Source organism: Haliotis rubra, unplaced genomic scaffold (genome assembly GCF_003918875.1).
Source record: "Haliotis rubra isolate DU_JTF1 unplaced genomic scaffold, ASM391887v1 Scf447, whole genome shotgun sequence".
Classification (NCBI taxonomy): Eukaryota; Metazoa; Mollusca; class Gastropoda; order Lepetellida; family Haliotidae; genus Haliotis; species Haliotis rubra.
In genome coordinates this window covers 156,342-172,109 of record NW_025767132.1, presented here as the reverse complement: position 1 = coordinate 172,109, position 15,768 = coordinate 156,342, and the positions used below count along the sequence as shown (strand labels likewise).

The 15,768-nt window shown below is 38.4% G+C and overlaps 2 protein-coding genes across 2 annotated transcripts; one reads left to right on the top strand and one right to left on the bottom strand.

The window, feature by feature from the left end:
• Positions 1-1,207: 1,207 nt before the first annotated feature.
• Positions 1,208-10,228, bottom strand: LOC124289718 (cilia- and flagella-associated protein 73-like). The gene is made up of 8 exons (XM_046726350.1): positions 10,070-10,228; positions 9,038-9,257; positions 8,490-8,647; positions 7,795-7,877; positions 7,375-7,484; positions 6,825-6,995; positions 5,486-5,602; positions 1,208-3,512 (listed from the first exon to the last, which is right to left on the bottom strand). The coding sequence occupies exons 1-8, from the start codon at positions 10,144-10,146 to the stop codon at positions 3,372-3,374; spliced, it is 1,077 nt and encodes a 358-aa protein (XP_046582306.1). The 5' UTR covers positions 10,147-10,228; the 3' UTR covers positions 1,208-3,371.
• A 1,803-nt stretch (positions 10,229-12,031) lies between these two features.
• Positions 12,032-15,289, top strand: LOC124289719 (countin-3-like). Its single transcript, XM_046726351.1, has 6 exons — positions 12,032-12,236; positions 12,985-13,120; positions 13,345-13,457; positions 13,744-13,839; positions 14,473-14,613; positions 14,835-15,289. Exons 1-6 carry the CDS (start codon positions 12,098-12,100, stop codon positions 14,924-14,926), a joined length of 717 nt encoding a protein of 238 aa, XP_046582307.1. The 5' UTR covers positions 12,032-12,097; the 3' UTR covers positions 14,927-15,289.
• The last annotated feature ends 479 nt before the right edge of the window (positions 15,290-15,768 follow it).

Sequence of the window (15,768 nt, the reverse complement as noted above, 5' to 3'; positions counted from 1 at the left end):
TGTGTTTGTTTTTTACATACAGCTGAAACTGGTTTCATTGAACCTGTATACCCCTAATATACCAACATCTGAAGCCTATTCTCCAGGTGTCAACTGCCTCAACACAAATTCATTAATTTGTCCACTTTTCTCAAATTCAAGTTAAGAAGACATGGCCTATCGAGAACCTTGGACTTGACTACGGAATTGTGTACCTCATCAAGTTGGCATTTGTCATGTGACAATGTCCAAGCTGTGAATTAATATACTTGAGACAAGACTGTCACTTTGTCAAGAGGACAGCTGATGGCAGGACTCGTATTGGTGCCCTGCTTGACAAGGGGCATGCACATTTTTGGCCAGTTCTACATGTAATAAATGAATACAGTAAATCATTAGTCAAAGATTTTATTAATCATTGTTTGCATAATTATTTCAATGTCCTCTCATAGTGTTTTGATCTTTGTATTTCTATGTATCTATAATACTGTACTTTATCTGTGTTGGTGGCCATACCTTGTTATCTGAAATGTCATATTTCAAAGTTAAAACATGGTCCTCCTCGGTGTAAGATAATAATGGTTTGACTGTCGATGAAATATCATGAATAGCTTTCAGGGATGTATCTTGGATTACTCAGCAGCTGATATTGACTGTATGTTGGCAACAAGTATCAGTAAATTCTCCCAATGTGATGAGGGAACTTAATGTGTAATCCTTTTCTTAGCACATACTTACATACTTGAATACGAACAAGAGTTTAATTAATTCAAAAGTACAACAATTTTGGATATGTTGGGTGATGCACCAAAATACATGTTTTTGACACCCTGCAACAGCTGTCATAAGTTTACAAAATACCTACTGTATGTAGCTACCATCATTTAGTAAGAAAACATGAGTATTTTTTCAAAAACAAAATCTGAGGTACATTTGAGTTTTTGGCATTCAGTTGTGTGAGTTGTGTTTTCTGCCATTTGTAATGATATTCCAGTAATACCACAGCGGGCGACACCAGGATTGGGCTTTACGTTTTGTGGAGAGTGAACCTGGGCCTCCAGGATGAAAAGTTATTGCTTTCAGCACAAGGCTACCCCACATCCCAAGCTAACTATGTGCCTCTGTGTTTATATATAACATAATAATAGATTAAACAAGTAATATTCTTTAAATCCCTGAATATAATCACAAAAGATGAAAAGAATAAGAATATAAACATTATTAAATGTATCACTCACAATGTTTTATTCCACATTAAATACTTAATCCAGTCTAATACAATGGAAGAACAAAGATTAAATCATCACAAAAATGATGGGTAATGCTTAAGAGACTGGGCAATACTGACATGGAGAGGGGCAAGTGGGGGGGCATCAAGTATAAATAAGCACTGTCAGCAAATGTTAGCTCCCCTAAACTGATGTCTGTCCTAAACATTTACAACATTATGTTGAAATCCATGTGACTTACTTTTCCTGGTCCTTGCACTGGCTTGCAGTTGTATATTTAAATTGAAATTAACTGATTTTAAACATGGCTGTTTGTCAGCCATTTGAAAAAGTCATAATACCCTGTAATAAGCTTTTGTTTCACCAGTGAATTTCATCCACTGATGCAAGTGCATATTTTTTAAGTCTCTAATGATGACAGCAGTTTAGAGGAGCTTTAATCATCACCATTTAGTGTTTTGATATGAAACAGAATGGCGGTAATGGCTGCCTTTATACCTCACTTATACCTGATGCTGTCAAGCAGGAAGACTTCTACATAATCACAGAACTGGTGTTAAGACTGTAAAGCACTTTCGGTGATGGGGTTTGGATGGGAAAGGTTCAGTGGAGGAATGGGTGTGGTCAATAGCAATGAGGAAGTCCTTTATAACATTTCACAATGCATTGTACTTTGAATACTACAGTTAAAGGCAAACTTACACCAACTTTTGGTAATACTTTGATCACAGATCCAAATTTTATGATAATGTTGAGAAGAAACAGAAAATACGTCACTTTCCTGTTGGCTGACCACACACAGTGAAACACTGTTCATTCAACACTGGATTTGTCCAAGTAAAATCATCCAGAAATCATGGCTAAATGGTGCTAACCTTAAATCATATCCAGATATTCCAAACAGTAATTTGTCAGTAAGCAAGGGGCTACAGACAAGAGGGTTTACTTAAATATTTCTTGTTATGCAGGGGTCAAGTACTGTACTGTGCAGGTAATTTTACACCTGTTAATAGTGTAAAGAAAGGTGGTATGAAGAAAGGTATAAAATAATGGTTTCAAAAGTAATACTTGCGTGTGTTTACACTCACTCTTGGTACGATAATCAATTCTCTTAATTCTTCCTCTAACAGCAGGGTTACACTGAAATAAGTCTGTGATCCAAGTAAACAAAAAGGTTGGTCTTAGAAAGAAATATCTTGTATATTCCATGTAACTGAAATGTATTTTATTAGTAACTGGTGACAATGAAAACACAAATGAAAACACTATTAAGTATTTTAATAGAAATATGTTATTATGTATACCCTATGTAAGACATATAAAATGTTAAATTGATAATAATTAAATCAATTGTAAATTCTAGTCCCATTTTCAAGTCAAATACTATACTTCTGGTATTACCATAGGCATTACAACAGCTAGTGTTCACTTGTTAATGCCATTTGCTTGGAATCTGATATCCACCATTATAAAAAATATTCACAAGAATTGTCAATTAAAATAAGAAAGAATCATGATGTTATATTTGAATGAGATCTTTCATACTGAGATATCAATAAATGCAGAAAATATTCACCATTGTAGGTACATTCATATAAATATATGTCATGTACATGACCTGACATAAATTGTCAGTAACATTAATATCACTACAAACAGACATAGACATAACAGTTTAACAAAATATATGTACACAACAATGATGTGGTATTTACAAATGTCTACCCTATGTTACAATGGGAAGATAACTAGTCCAGAACAGAGTGCTAATGATAATGGCTTGTTATGGCAGGTATGTTCACCTTGTCACAATCAAACCTATGTGTGTTCTTAATTATTTCCTCAATATAATCATTGTGACATCACTGTTGCACTAAGATATGAGACCACCGATTGTCCATCATGTGACTCATTGAAGACAAATAGAGTTTGACTTCGACAAAGTTACAGAAGGTTTCTTACAGTTTTCTTAATTTTCGTTGTAATTATGGCAACGAGTAAAATATTTCCAGACATAGCTAAGACTTCTTTGCAAACCAAAAACATAGGACAATCTATTCTCAGGATACACACATGTCCTAGCACACTGGTCCACACTGCTGAAGGGATGCTCACACTTGGGGCAGAATACACTGGGCACATAAATAACACTAAGCCTGGAAGTTAAGAGACTTCGTTGATGACTAATGTGACTCGCTTCTTTCCCTTCCTGGACTCTTTGTGAGACTCAACTGCTTGGCTTCCAACGAAGGAACTGTCAGGATGAGCCATGCGAGCTACGTCTTGCCTGTCATTCAGGTGGTCCTGCGGGCAGTGGAGACAAACTTGTTAATATCAATACAACACAGTATATCTAGACTTGGTGCCGAATTGTGTGACTATTAGGAAGATGTACTTATGCACATTTTCGAACAACAGAGGGGTTCCATGTTTTTCCTGTGCCATAGAAATGTCAGAAACACCTCACTGGGTAACCATGACGTAAGTACTTTGTAATCATAATCAATGCAGTAGTTTAAAAGTGCTATTTAGATACTGGAAAGTAATGATACCTTTTGTTTGGGTTCACCAATACTTTCAAACACACTCCTATTCATATAATATTCTCCAAACAAATCTACCCTGGTACATTACAGTATAATGGCAGCTATATACCAGCTACATGACCACAGTGTGTCCATATTAAAGTCTGGGCCAGACAAACAAGTGATAATCAGCAGCATCCCATGCAGTAATGCTGTGAAAAATGCAGTCAACCAAGTATCGAGTCTGCCTTCCCTGTCTACTTAAATAGCCTTAACAGCATACTCAAAGTAGTCTGTATCTTTGACAGTTGAGGCTCTTTTTTACCAACAATATGAAGGGTCAGACATCAGAGGCAACAAGCCCTGGATTGGAAGTCTGTATCATTCTGTTAAGACTGACTGACTGAGTTTTGGTTTTGCACCGCTTTTAGCAATATTCCAGCAACATCACGGCGGGGGACACCAGAAATGTTCTGTTAAGAAAGCCAAGACATTTAGTCCAAGTTAGGACAAAAGTCTCACGTCTTCTGCCTACAGGGTAGATTGGGGTGAAGTTCCCAGTCATGCATGATGTCGGCAAGTCACTGTTTTGAAGAGTCTGTGTATCATGCAGACTCCTCCCCTCCCTTGGACTTGTCAAACGTGATGGTATCAGCTGGAGGTCCTTCCACTTAAGCTTGCTCCTGCCTATACTGGACCTTTGTCCACGAAAAGACTCCTTCAAATCTTGGTTGGACATAGTATATTGTGCCACGTGTTCCTGGTGTAAAGAATTTTGAATTTGGATCTATTGCATTTGAAGTAATTCCACAGAAACTTGAAACTAATTTTCCTTGTGGACCTTGTCAACCATGGTTGACGAAATAGTTGAAGACATATCAGAGCAGTCATATAACCCAGAAAGTGGGAGATAAGGTCCATCACAACCTGAAAATGACAATGGCTCCCCTGATATAGATTTCTTCCAACGAAGTAACGTGAGCAATCAGCATAGCAATGGCTTCTAGGGCAGATAGAATGGTACCAATAAACAGTAGGGTCCTACTGATGGCGGTGTGAACATGCATCAATTCCCTATCTTGCACTAAGAGTGAAAAGTTGTTCCATTAAGGACACAGTGATGTAATGTCAACATCAATTTTTGGGAGAGTTTACATGGACTGGCAATCTATAAAAATGGCAGTCTTTTAGGAAGAACTTGGGCATCCTGAGATCATCTCTAACCCTCTTCAGTTAGATGAACTCATCATCATCTTAGGAGGAAGAATGATACACTCTCTGTCCTTCCTTTTCATGATGAATTATGTGGATTCATCATCTGCTGATGCACTCTTCTTTAATTGAAGATATTAGAGCAGGATTGACACTCTCTATACACCCCTTGGGAAATTAAACGTCCTCTGAGAGTGACAATTTCGCTAAAGATTGCCGATCGGATGAACATTCATGAGAAAGTGATGGTGACAACTGAAGGATCCTTCAATGAGAAAATGGAAGAGCAGACAGTTGACCATACCTTAAAGCTTTGGTAACAGCCTGTATAATCATCTGTAAAAAAATCTCTTAGCCTCTCTATCCTTGTTCTGCGTGAACATGCATCTCGACAGATGGAAAAATCATTAATGTCCATGAGGTTGCACTAGTTACATTGCTTTACATCCCCCAACCCCACCCACCCTGTGTACAGCTCCTTCTCTCACCTGAAAAATGTTTATGATTGACAGTTCAAGTTTGTCACTTTGTTTTACTCACTTTTATTCTGTGCAGTTTGTCGTCTAATTCCATTTTTTCTGCTGGCAGTTCTATGACTTTTCGACATTTTTCATAGATATTATCAATGGCCATGAGAATTACACCATACTGTGTTCTCTGAAATGAAATAGTTTGGTTTAGTGGTGGTCATTCAATCAAGTACAATATCATCAATACTGACTGGAAAGAAGACCAGAGAATCTTTTCATTTGTAGACCACTATCATCAATTAATTTGGAAGGTGTTGAATATTGCTTCATTACCCATATGGGTGAGGAGATCCCGTGTAATATCTTTTTGATATTTGCACAGTGTGCAATTTAGTGATTCCCAACGTTGATTGGTTGATCATTTATTTGTACATTTTCATTGGATGCCGGAACTACTTTCACACCACTACGTTCATTCATAATATTTCATTGATTCATTGATGAATTGAAAGTGCTGTAATTGCACTGATTTGAGATTTTAAAATAGAACAAAACAAAAAAACATACAGGATTTCGATTTGATGCTTAGTTCATGTTTCATTTCATACTTCATTTACAATATGGCATCGTTTACTAAGCAACATGTTTTGTAATATAAAATTGTCTAAAATTGATAAAATCGTATTTTATAAACAAGCATGGCTTCCCAGTTAATTCCAATCAAAGTCAATGACCTAGTCAAGGTGGAATGAGACAATACTGGACGTGTAATGAGAATAATACAACCACTAAATTCCTTTCACATGTATGTGATCAACACTCAATATGGTGAAATGGAAGTCGCAAGGTATAGACTTAAAGTGTTGCCGGAAAACGCTATTGAGCGAGTCAGGATCTCGCCAAAAATTTCCCCCCAAAGTTAATGTTAACAAAATTGACAGGTTTTTACTGTTTTGTATCCAACAACAGTCACCCACCTTCTGAGTAAGCAGATCGACACATTTGCGATCTTCGACTCAATATATTTAACATGTGATTGTACTCGCTGAAAATAAACTGAAACTTTACAAGGGGGTGTGGTTAATAAAATCGCCATCAAACGAATTTTGAAACTGTTGAATTGTGTTGTTTTTCATACTTTTTTTTACAGTACTATATTGTGGTTTGAATGCAATTCCATTAAGCTTGAGCAGTTTGGTTTCATCCGCGCATTAATACAGATCAGCTGATATAGTTGTAAACACGTACATAAGAAGATGCAGCTTTGAGTTCGTAAATGCTGGTTTCTTTGTTTTAATGTTCAAGCTCAGGACAGTGAACATTAATTTCACTCGGGACATATTTCCCGTAATCACTTGTATCTCATGGATTATTCTCTAAGGATCTTGGTTTGTATGAGGTCTACTCACCCTCTTCCTGAGGTCCCCCTTGGATAGGGCAAAGTTGAGCTCCTTCTCCTGGTTGGAATCAGTCTTTGTCTCCTGCTTCTCCTGGAGCCGAGCCAGCTGGGAGTTGATGGACACCTTCTGCTTGTTGTGTTCCTGGGACATCTCGTCCAGCTTCAGCTTCAGATGCTCCAGCTAGGGATATATGACATACTGATTACCATGGTTACCTCAGAGGTATGTCCACCTTCCACCATCACAAATCCTTCCTATGTTCAACAACATGGTATGCCACCCACCTGCCCACTACCACCATCTTTCCCTGATACACCCTATTACCTCACTTTCTCCATGAATGATACCTACCTGCCACACAATCTTCTACTCCATGTTCACCCACCCTGTGAACACCAATCAGCTCGACTATATACACCACATGTATACCCAATGCCACTATCTCCCACCCACCCTATGTATAACCACCACCCTAACCTCAGCACCCACCACCTGTGTAAACTCACCCCTTCTCCACCCCTCGTACACCCACCCCATCCTCCACCCAATGTCCACCCACCTCATCCTCCATGGCCACCAGATTGTTGACTAGGTCTTTGTTGGATTCACTCAGTGTCCGGTGTCGCATCATCAGACCCTTCAGCTTGTCCTCCGATGATGGCAGATAGTCTGCAAATACAACTCTCTTCTCATATTACTCTAATCCATTATTGTAAGACTTAATGCTGACTATCCCTTACCAATAACAGTATGTTTAAGAAACTAGGACTACCACTGTGAGATTATGTTTTAATTCTACACTAACTCAAAAGGATCCATATAATTTTGTCTCCTACCATCTCAAAGTTACATTGTTGGGCAGAAGAGGCCCAAGTCCCCATGGATTGATGGTTATGCTATCACAGTCTGGCTAATTCATCCAAGCCACTTTCATGTATGGTGATATTGCAGACTACAACATAAAACAACATTTGCTCACCCTCAGGCATGGCATCAATGACTCGCAACAGGTACTCCTCATACTTCTTGTACTGGACTAACTGCTCCTTCAAGAATCGGTGTCTGCAATCAAACAACACATGTTTGTCAAAGCTTGCCTTTCCTATCAAAGCTAAGCAATTTGCATCATAAACAGCTACAAGTTAGGGCACCTTACAGCAAGATTCTAAGGTGACATTTTCAAATTGTTCGGGTTTAAGCATTCGAACAGCACTAGGCAAAAGCCAAAATCAAAACAGGAAAGAAAAGTAGTTAGAATATTTTGGGGCACAATTGCTCCATCATTGATAAAAAAATTAATTGATAAAAATACAAAAATTATACAAATTGTAATTCACTACATTGTATATTCATAACCTTACAGCAAGATTCTAAGGTGACATTTTCAAATTGTTCGGGTTTAAGCATTCGAACAGCGCTAGGCAAAAGCCAAAATCAAAACAGGAAAGAAAAGTAGTTAGAATATTTTGGGTCACAATTGCTCCATCATTGATAAAAAAATAAACAGATAAAAATACAAAAATTATACAAATTGTAATTAACTATATTCATAATAATTGATCAAAGGCATTGTTTGTGGGCCAATACATAACAATTCAATTTTCAATGACAGTATATATCCTGCTAACAGTTATTGTTTCCTACTATCTGACCCAGTGCTGGAAGTCAACACACCTCGCTTTAAGGTCTTCCAACTGCTGCAGAAGCAGGTCAAATTCTGACGTCTTCTGTATTCGTAATCGGACTTCCTGCTGATATTTTTGCAATGCTCTTCTTCTTTTAGCTTCATTTTCTTGGATAAACTTTTCAAATTTGGAAACTCTGTCTTTCATCTGAAGAAAACAGTCAAATTAAAAAAGCAAAACAAGAAATACAAAATCTTAATTTGGAACATACCAAAGATACAAAGTGAATATACTAAGTGTGAGTGAGTGAGTTTAGTTTTACGCCACTTTCAGCAATATTCCAGCAATATTACGGCAGGGGACACCAGAAATGGGCTTCACACATTGTGTCTATGTGGGGAATCGAACCCAGGTCTTCGGCGTAACGAGCAAACACCTTAACCACTACCCCACCACCCCGAATTTACTAAGAAGTAACATTTAATGTACATATATATTCTACATTAATTTAGTTTTAAAATAATGTTTTCTTTCCCTTTCTAACCAGTACAAAATGAAAACTTACACAGTAACTTTTGTTATAACATTATTGCTAACCTGTTGTTGTTTTTTCTGGACATGTATCTGCCTCTGTGAGCAGGCTTCCATTCGTTTCTTGAACTCATATCGCTTCTCTTCAAGGTCAGCCTGGACCTTTTCTACTTCAACATCCTTCTTCAAGAGAAGGGTTTTCTGCAAAGTGTTGATACCGGTTTCAATAAGTTTGTCCCCTGATTCCTTGACCACAGGGAATGCAGAAATCTCATCTTCATCTTCCCTGAAAGTAAAATGGATACACACATACAGATATGTAAAGTTTTCTCTACCATTATCAATATACAAAATGCAGCTACTTTATCTTTAGTTGCTTTCATAAAATCCCAATTTATTGGCATTCACCATTGAGAAAATGAATATTTCAACAGTTCTGTCGAGTACTACAAAAATATTTGCATATTTGACCTGAAAAAATCTATCACTTTCTTGAAATCCCCACACTCCTATTTTCTAGAAAACAACAAAACTCAAAGACCCAGCACGGACACATTTATAAATAAAACATTTTGAGTCAAAGAGCTAAATTTGCAGCAAATATGTTTCTATGTCGAGAAACAAATGGAGAAAATCTCCAGAGATTTCTTACAGTCTTGAGAGACATTCTGCAAACAAATAATCAATAATAACTGATGGCCAGATGGTTAGGGCAACAGAAATGATAAATACCTTCATTTCAATCAGTGTAGTAATTTTAATACATGCAATTAATATTCCTAGATGAAATGCATATATTAATTACTAATAGGAAACAAAAGAAATAGATTGAAATAACAAGAACTGTTGTGTATTTTCAAAATAATCACCGATTAGAAGAGTCTTCTCATCCTCGTTTGTTAAACACAAGATAATACGAAAGTTATACATACAAAATAAATAATGCATTTGACAAAATTCCCCCGAGTACATTCTAAATCACAGGCAATATCACAATCGTCACGCTTGTGCGCACCTGTCGATAGATCCCCCATGTAGAACAAAGTGACCCTAATTACAACAGTGTAGCTTCATCAAACATTGATCGCTTCCTCTCACCTGTCGTTTAATTGTGTCACGAATACATTCCTCTTTTGTTGTTCCAAGTCTAACCTATATGGCCCCGATGCTGCCATATTTGCACAACTCTGGATTTGTTGTTTTTGTAGCCAGTAAATCACGGTGCGCTATGAGTTTCCGAGTATCAACATTTCGCCGCCATTGCAAAACAAGTTTATGCAAATAGGAGCACCTTGGTGATCAATGGTCATGTGATTCGTACGCTGATCATGTGATGCACTCGCGCGAGCGCTCAATGCTCCTAGCTTCAATTACAACAAATAGTTTTTACTAATTGAATTAAAACTATTAATCAACTAATGTAATTTGATAGTACTAATATGCCACAAATAATGTTTCTTGTTAATTTCTAGCCTGCACTCTGATCCTATTGAATGACACACCTTGATATGAAATAAACCGGTGGGGAAAGTAAGTGTATACTTGAAATTTGGATTTGACCATCAAATTATAAACGTTATCATAACGCCGCTGGGCTGAAAACATTTACCGAGACTGAAAGTATGAAATATATCACCAACCCATATTTCTTGTTTGGTTAATTTCTACCCACCATCAAACATGGGTGTACACTTTGCTTTTTCCGAGCTCCTTACAACATAGGAGTGCCTGTATCCCAATGAGGCTTACACTGTAGGCGTTATTTATATATAAGATGGCTTATATTGACCAATTTTACTATTCCAGTGTCAGGTTTCTTTGTGTTTCCCTTAAAGCGATAATCATTTTCTCTTTTAGATTAAATATAGATATATTGTCAATAATACTAGAATCTGACGGCAGCAAAACTGTCTGTTACATCCACAATGCCGCGTGAAACAACTGGATTTTCTCCATGTTTCACATGAATACAGGTACATGGTCTATTATACATTGATATTATTAAATATGAATTGATCCCTTAATGCAACATAGACAGGACTTCGTTTAATAAAGGGGCGGTGGGGTAGCCTAGTGGTTAAAGCGCCGAAGACCCGGGTTCGAATCCCCACATGGGTACATTGTGTGAAGCCCATTTCTGGTGTCCCCCGTCGTGATGTTGCTGGAATATTGCTAAAAGCGGCGTAAAACCAAACTCAGTCAGTCAGTCGTTTAATAAAAATGACGAAACAAAAGGATTACTACCTGATTCATCAGTTCTACCTCGCAATACTAAGACTGAGATACACCATATAAATACGATCTCTGTCAGCAAATGCAGAAACTACAACAAGTGTATTTGTCATAAATGCTATCAGAGATACTGTCAGGCTTTGGACGTCCAGACAACATTCAACCTGCATGTGTTTATCACTAGAGCAGTTGTATCAAAGGCCACAGCATCCCATTTGTTATTGAAGATGAAGGTGGGTGTATCATTACTAACTGTTTCTATCAGCCCATTGTAATAGACAACATGACACACTTTTCCTCAAGTCTTTCCCCTTTTGTCAAGCTCTCCTTGAATGCGACCCTAAATGATGCATGAAAATTATCAATTGTATATGTAGTTGTGGATAGCTATTAGCATGAACGTATATTCAGGGACTATATGCCATGATCTGATGTCCAGTACCAGTGAAGACTTAACATTGCAGCAACTGGGGTTCTGTTAATCAAACTGGGAGTGCCAAGCACTGCTCCTCTCTACGTAGACTATTCTAGGATGTCCATTATATATAAATATACAAGGCTGTCCCGATCTGTCTTATGCCGAACAGGGGACACGAGTGGCCCAGTCGTCTAAGTTCCCTGAGTGGGCTCGCCAGAAACCCATTTTCTTGGATTCGAATCCCCAATCACCGATCATGTTTCTCGTATTTGTCAGCACCACAGCCTTACTCACGTCATGACAAAACTGGAATGCTGATCAAATACAAATTTATAACACAAGTCCAACTTCATGCATTTATATTGTTTACAAAAGTGAACTACTAGTCCGTGTTTGCTTGAATACAGGTACTGGCGTTGTTAAGCTGTGTGGTATTGACCGCCTCTGGGCTGCGGGTGTCGACTCAGACCGCCAACATGCCGCAGAATCCGACGAAGACCATGATGACCATTCTGAAGATGCCACAACCCCAAGTTAATGTTGACCTTGACCTTTGTCCGACATGCATCAGCTTCACGGAGGAAACTATTGACATAATGATGGATATCATCCTTAGTAAGTTCACCATATGTTTATATAGTCACCTATACTAGCTTATAGGTATTTAGGCCCGTGAAGGTCCAGGTTAGAATATTGATCTTCAGTAACCCATACTTGTCGTAAGAGGCGACTAACGGGATCGGGTGGTCAGGCTCGCTGACTTGGTTGACACATGTCATCGGTTTCCAATTGCGCAGATCGATGCTCATGCTGTTGATCACAGGATTATCTGGTCCAGACTCGATTATTTACAAACCTCCGCCATATAACTGGAATATTGCTGAGTGCGGCGTGAAACTAAACTCACTCACGTATAGGTATTTATGTGGTCCAACAGATAGAGGGTCGGTCCGGAGAGGGAATGTCGGGGTGATATCTCCGCTGGGCCATACCAAAAGACGTTCAAATATGGTAAAAGTTTACTTCTTGTTAACCAGCCTCACACGGACGCTGACATTTAACGGAGTGAAACAAGGCCTTGTACAAGACGTACAGGGTTTTATCGCCCAGACTAGATTAATTCAAAGGGCAAAGCAGCGATTTAACTTAAAAGGCGGCGTTAAACCCAACCAAACGTGTTACTTCCATTTATTTGTTTTCAGAAAATGTACGTCTGAACCCAAAACTCACTTCCTGAAGAAGCACACTATACTGATCGTCGCCACATTGCTACATAATTGGTATATGTGATATGGCCTGTCCATAACTTACCGCGTAAGAATTTATCCTGCTTTATAACATGCTTCTTCCCATCATTCTGCAGATATTGGTCTTCTGGATTCATGTGGCGTTCTGTGCTCTATTGTTGAGCAAAAGACAGGGAGCCAAGCTATCGGCGCCGTGTGTAACATCCTGTGTGACATTGTCGGCATTGAAGACTTCGTCAAATTTATCACAAAGTAAGCATACCGTGAAGAAACATACAACATATTTACGTCCATACAAACATCCAAATTTCAGTTAATTGCAGTTAACTGTTTTATCTTATACTATCATAAATTCTCTACTGTTTCAACGTTGCCGTCAATCTCACTAAGCATAGCAGTGACGAGATGAAATACGCAGGACTATGAATACAATATTCATTAAGCTTTGCATGTGACGTGTGTGCATCCCTCAACAGGGCAGACTTAGATCCTATTTACTTCTGCGAACTGACGAAAATGTGTCCGATCTTCGACCAGGGAGATGCGACCTTGACAGAGCTCAACATCCTTCCGCTGAAAGGACCCCCAGGTACCTTTGCCCTACTTTGCCCTTAAAAACTATGCCCATTTCGTCATTTCTACAACAGGCATTATGAAGTTTGATTTGTTGCCCTCCTCTACACCTCGAAGTTCGGCACATCCATTGATTTTCGTCCGAAATCTTGTACGTCAGATATAAAATAAATAGTAAATTTCAACCTCCATGTTTTTCTAAAACCTTTTATCGAAATAAAGTGAAATTTATGACATCCAGGTTGTATGTTACGGGTAACAATGATACACTTACAATCTTACGATAATTGTTTTATGCATAGGTGATCGTACTATAAGCTTCACGTACAATTCAACGAATGGCACAGGTACAGGTCAGATCAACATCAACATCACGACTGTGGACCATTTCCCTGTGTGTGAGTATATACCCGGGCCGTCTGTGGCCGGGTCAGCATGGTCATATTTAACACATTATACATTTTAGAAAAGTACAACAATACCTAGACTAAATGAACATCAGTGGGGTGTTTTTCTGATCATAACGAAGACAAACATTAATTTGACCTCCAGCTGAATGTGAGCGTAGTTCAAAGGGACGCATGCCTGGACGTTTTCTGTTTTGATGAAATGCTCGACAACTGGTATTGTGATGACAAACATTGCAATATACAAAGAACAAACCGTTGGTTCGAACCCACCAACCTGATACAGCTGCGGGGCGTAACTGAGCTACCCTCTACATCACTTAAATACTGGAGATACATAGGGCTTTCTGGAGCATGGTACCTTTCTACAAAGCTACATAACGCACCGACGGTCGCTTGTCTCAAGATCGGTTTGTTGGACCGGGGGATCCAGGAAGGTGAAAAATGTGCACAGTGTATACTATTTCGGATTAGAACTTTTGAAATTTTTTTTTAAAAAAGCTCTCGATCCGGACCATTTTGATTACGCTTATAATAAATATTTCACGCCAAAGAGCGTATTTTCTATAATTGCGTTCTCTTTACTGATAAAAAGCTGTTATTTTCACGTATCTGTGGTTGTAGCAAGCAGTATCCTGATACAGAAACAACCACCAGGCTTCTACCCCACAGCCGTGAAGCTGTCGGCGGAGAAGTCCCCCGACTGTCATCCCCAGAAACAGAAGTGTGAAACTTGGAAACACGGCAACTATACACTCACAGTGTGTAAGTAAAAGGGACTCATCGAGCAATACCCAAAGGCAGAAACAAATGTTGCAGTAACTCATGATCTGCATACGTTTCGATGGAGTGCATTTATTTGAAATATATATATATATTTACAACCTGCAATTATATAAAAAGACGCATACACCGTGTGGAATGTAGCTCTTAGTCTGATGTATATTATCTGGATGTAATATGGATCTGTGTATCTTATGTTGCAGCGGTGTGTAATGGCGAGTGTTTCAGCGAGCATCCCCATAGCAAGGTGTATGACCAGAAAAGCATGAACTTCACCATTACGAAGGAGACATAGGACAGCCAGCACTGATACCACCGTGTATATTACTCAGTGTAATTAAACATCTATGTGTGTTCGTTTAAGAAATATAGGTGAATACCAATGTGTTTGAGATCGGAATTGAATATGAAACCAGAAAATAAATAATTTAGGAGCAGATAGAATTTGATAATTGTTAAGTGATAACCCGAAATGCATGGGGATAATATGAAAAACGATGTTTGGTAACTTATTATAAATGACCTAAAAATATCCCTTAGATTGTTTGTCAGGCAGTCAGACGTTATAGAGATACGATGACAATTTATAAGATAGTCACACATTGTAACTCAAAGATCCCAATGTAATCGACTCAATTTAATAAAGTATTTCTCTCTATGTGTATTTTATTTTGTCCGTTGACAACCACAGTGTTGTGAGCCTGGCTTTGCCTTTCCAAATCACAAGCTGACGACACGCGTATCACCGGGATCTGTCTATATGACGTCATGACCTTCATATAGCAGTGTCTATGACATCACAGCATTGTCTTTACAGACGGGAATATGAAATGACATAAGTCATCCCCCCCCCCCACACTCTCCATCATTGTTACTGCGGTGCCTTTGGACACAAATTCTACATCTTGAACCTTCACTTGTTTCCAAGCTGAAGGTATGATAAAATGCGTGTACAGGAGGTGAAAATTATGATGTTTGGTCGTGAAATTATGATGATGAAAAGATTTATATGTTTTCGGGCTTCCATCAAAGCGTACCTATGAATAATTATACTACAAAATTCTATCGTATTTCATTTGCGAACCAAGTAAATCTTTTCTCGTTGATGTTCCCATTAACAAAATTAACGTGAAATGA

Coding starts and splice junctions, on each gene's coding strand:
- LOC124289718 (XM_046726350.1), bottom strand. CDS start 10,146: ATGGCAGCATCGGGGCCATATAGGTTAGACTTGGAACAACAAAAGAGG. Junction 7,485..7,794: donor CATTGATGCCATGCCTGAGG/GTGAGCAAATGT, acceptor TTGTATTTGCAG/ACTATCTGCCATCATCGGAG. Junction 6,996..7,374: donor TGGTGGCCATGGAGGATGAG/GTGGGTGGACAT, acceptor ATATATCCCTAG/CTGGAGCATCTGAAGCTGAA.
- LOC124289719 (XM_046726351.1), top strand. CDS start 12,098: ATGCCGCAGAATCCGACGAAGACCATGATGACCATTCTGAAGATGCCA. Junction 13,121..13,344: donor TTCGTCAAATTTATCACAAA/GTAAGCATACCG, acceptor ATCCCTCAACAG/GGCAGACTTAGATCCTATTT. Junction 14,614..14,834: donor CAACTATACACTCACAGTGT/GTAAGTAAAAGG, acceptor CTTATGTTGCAG/CGGTGTGTAATGGCGAGTGT.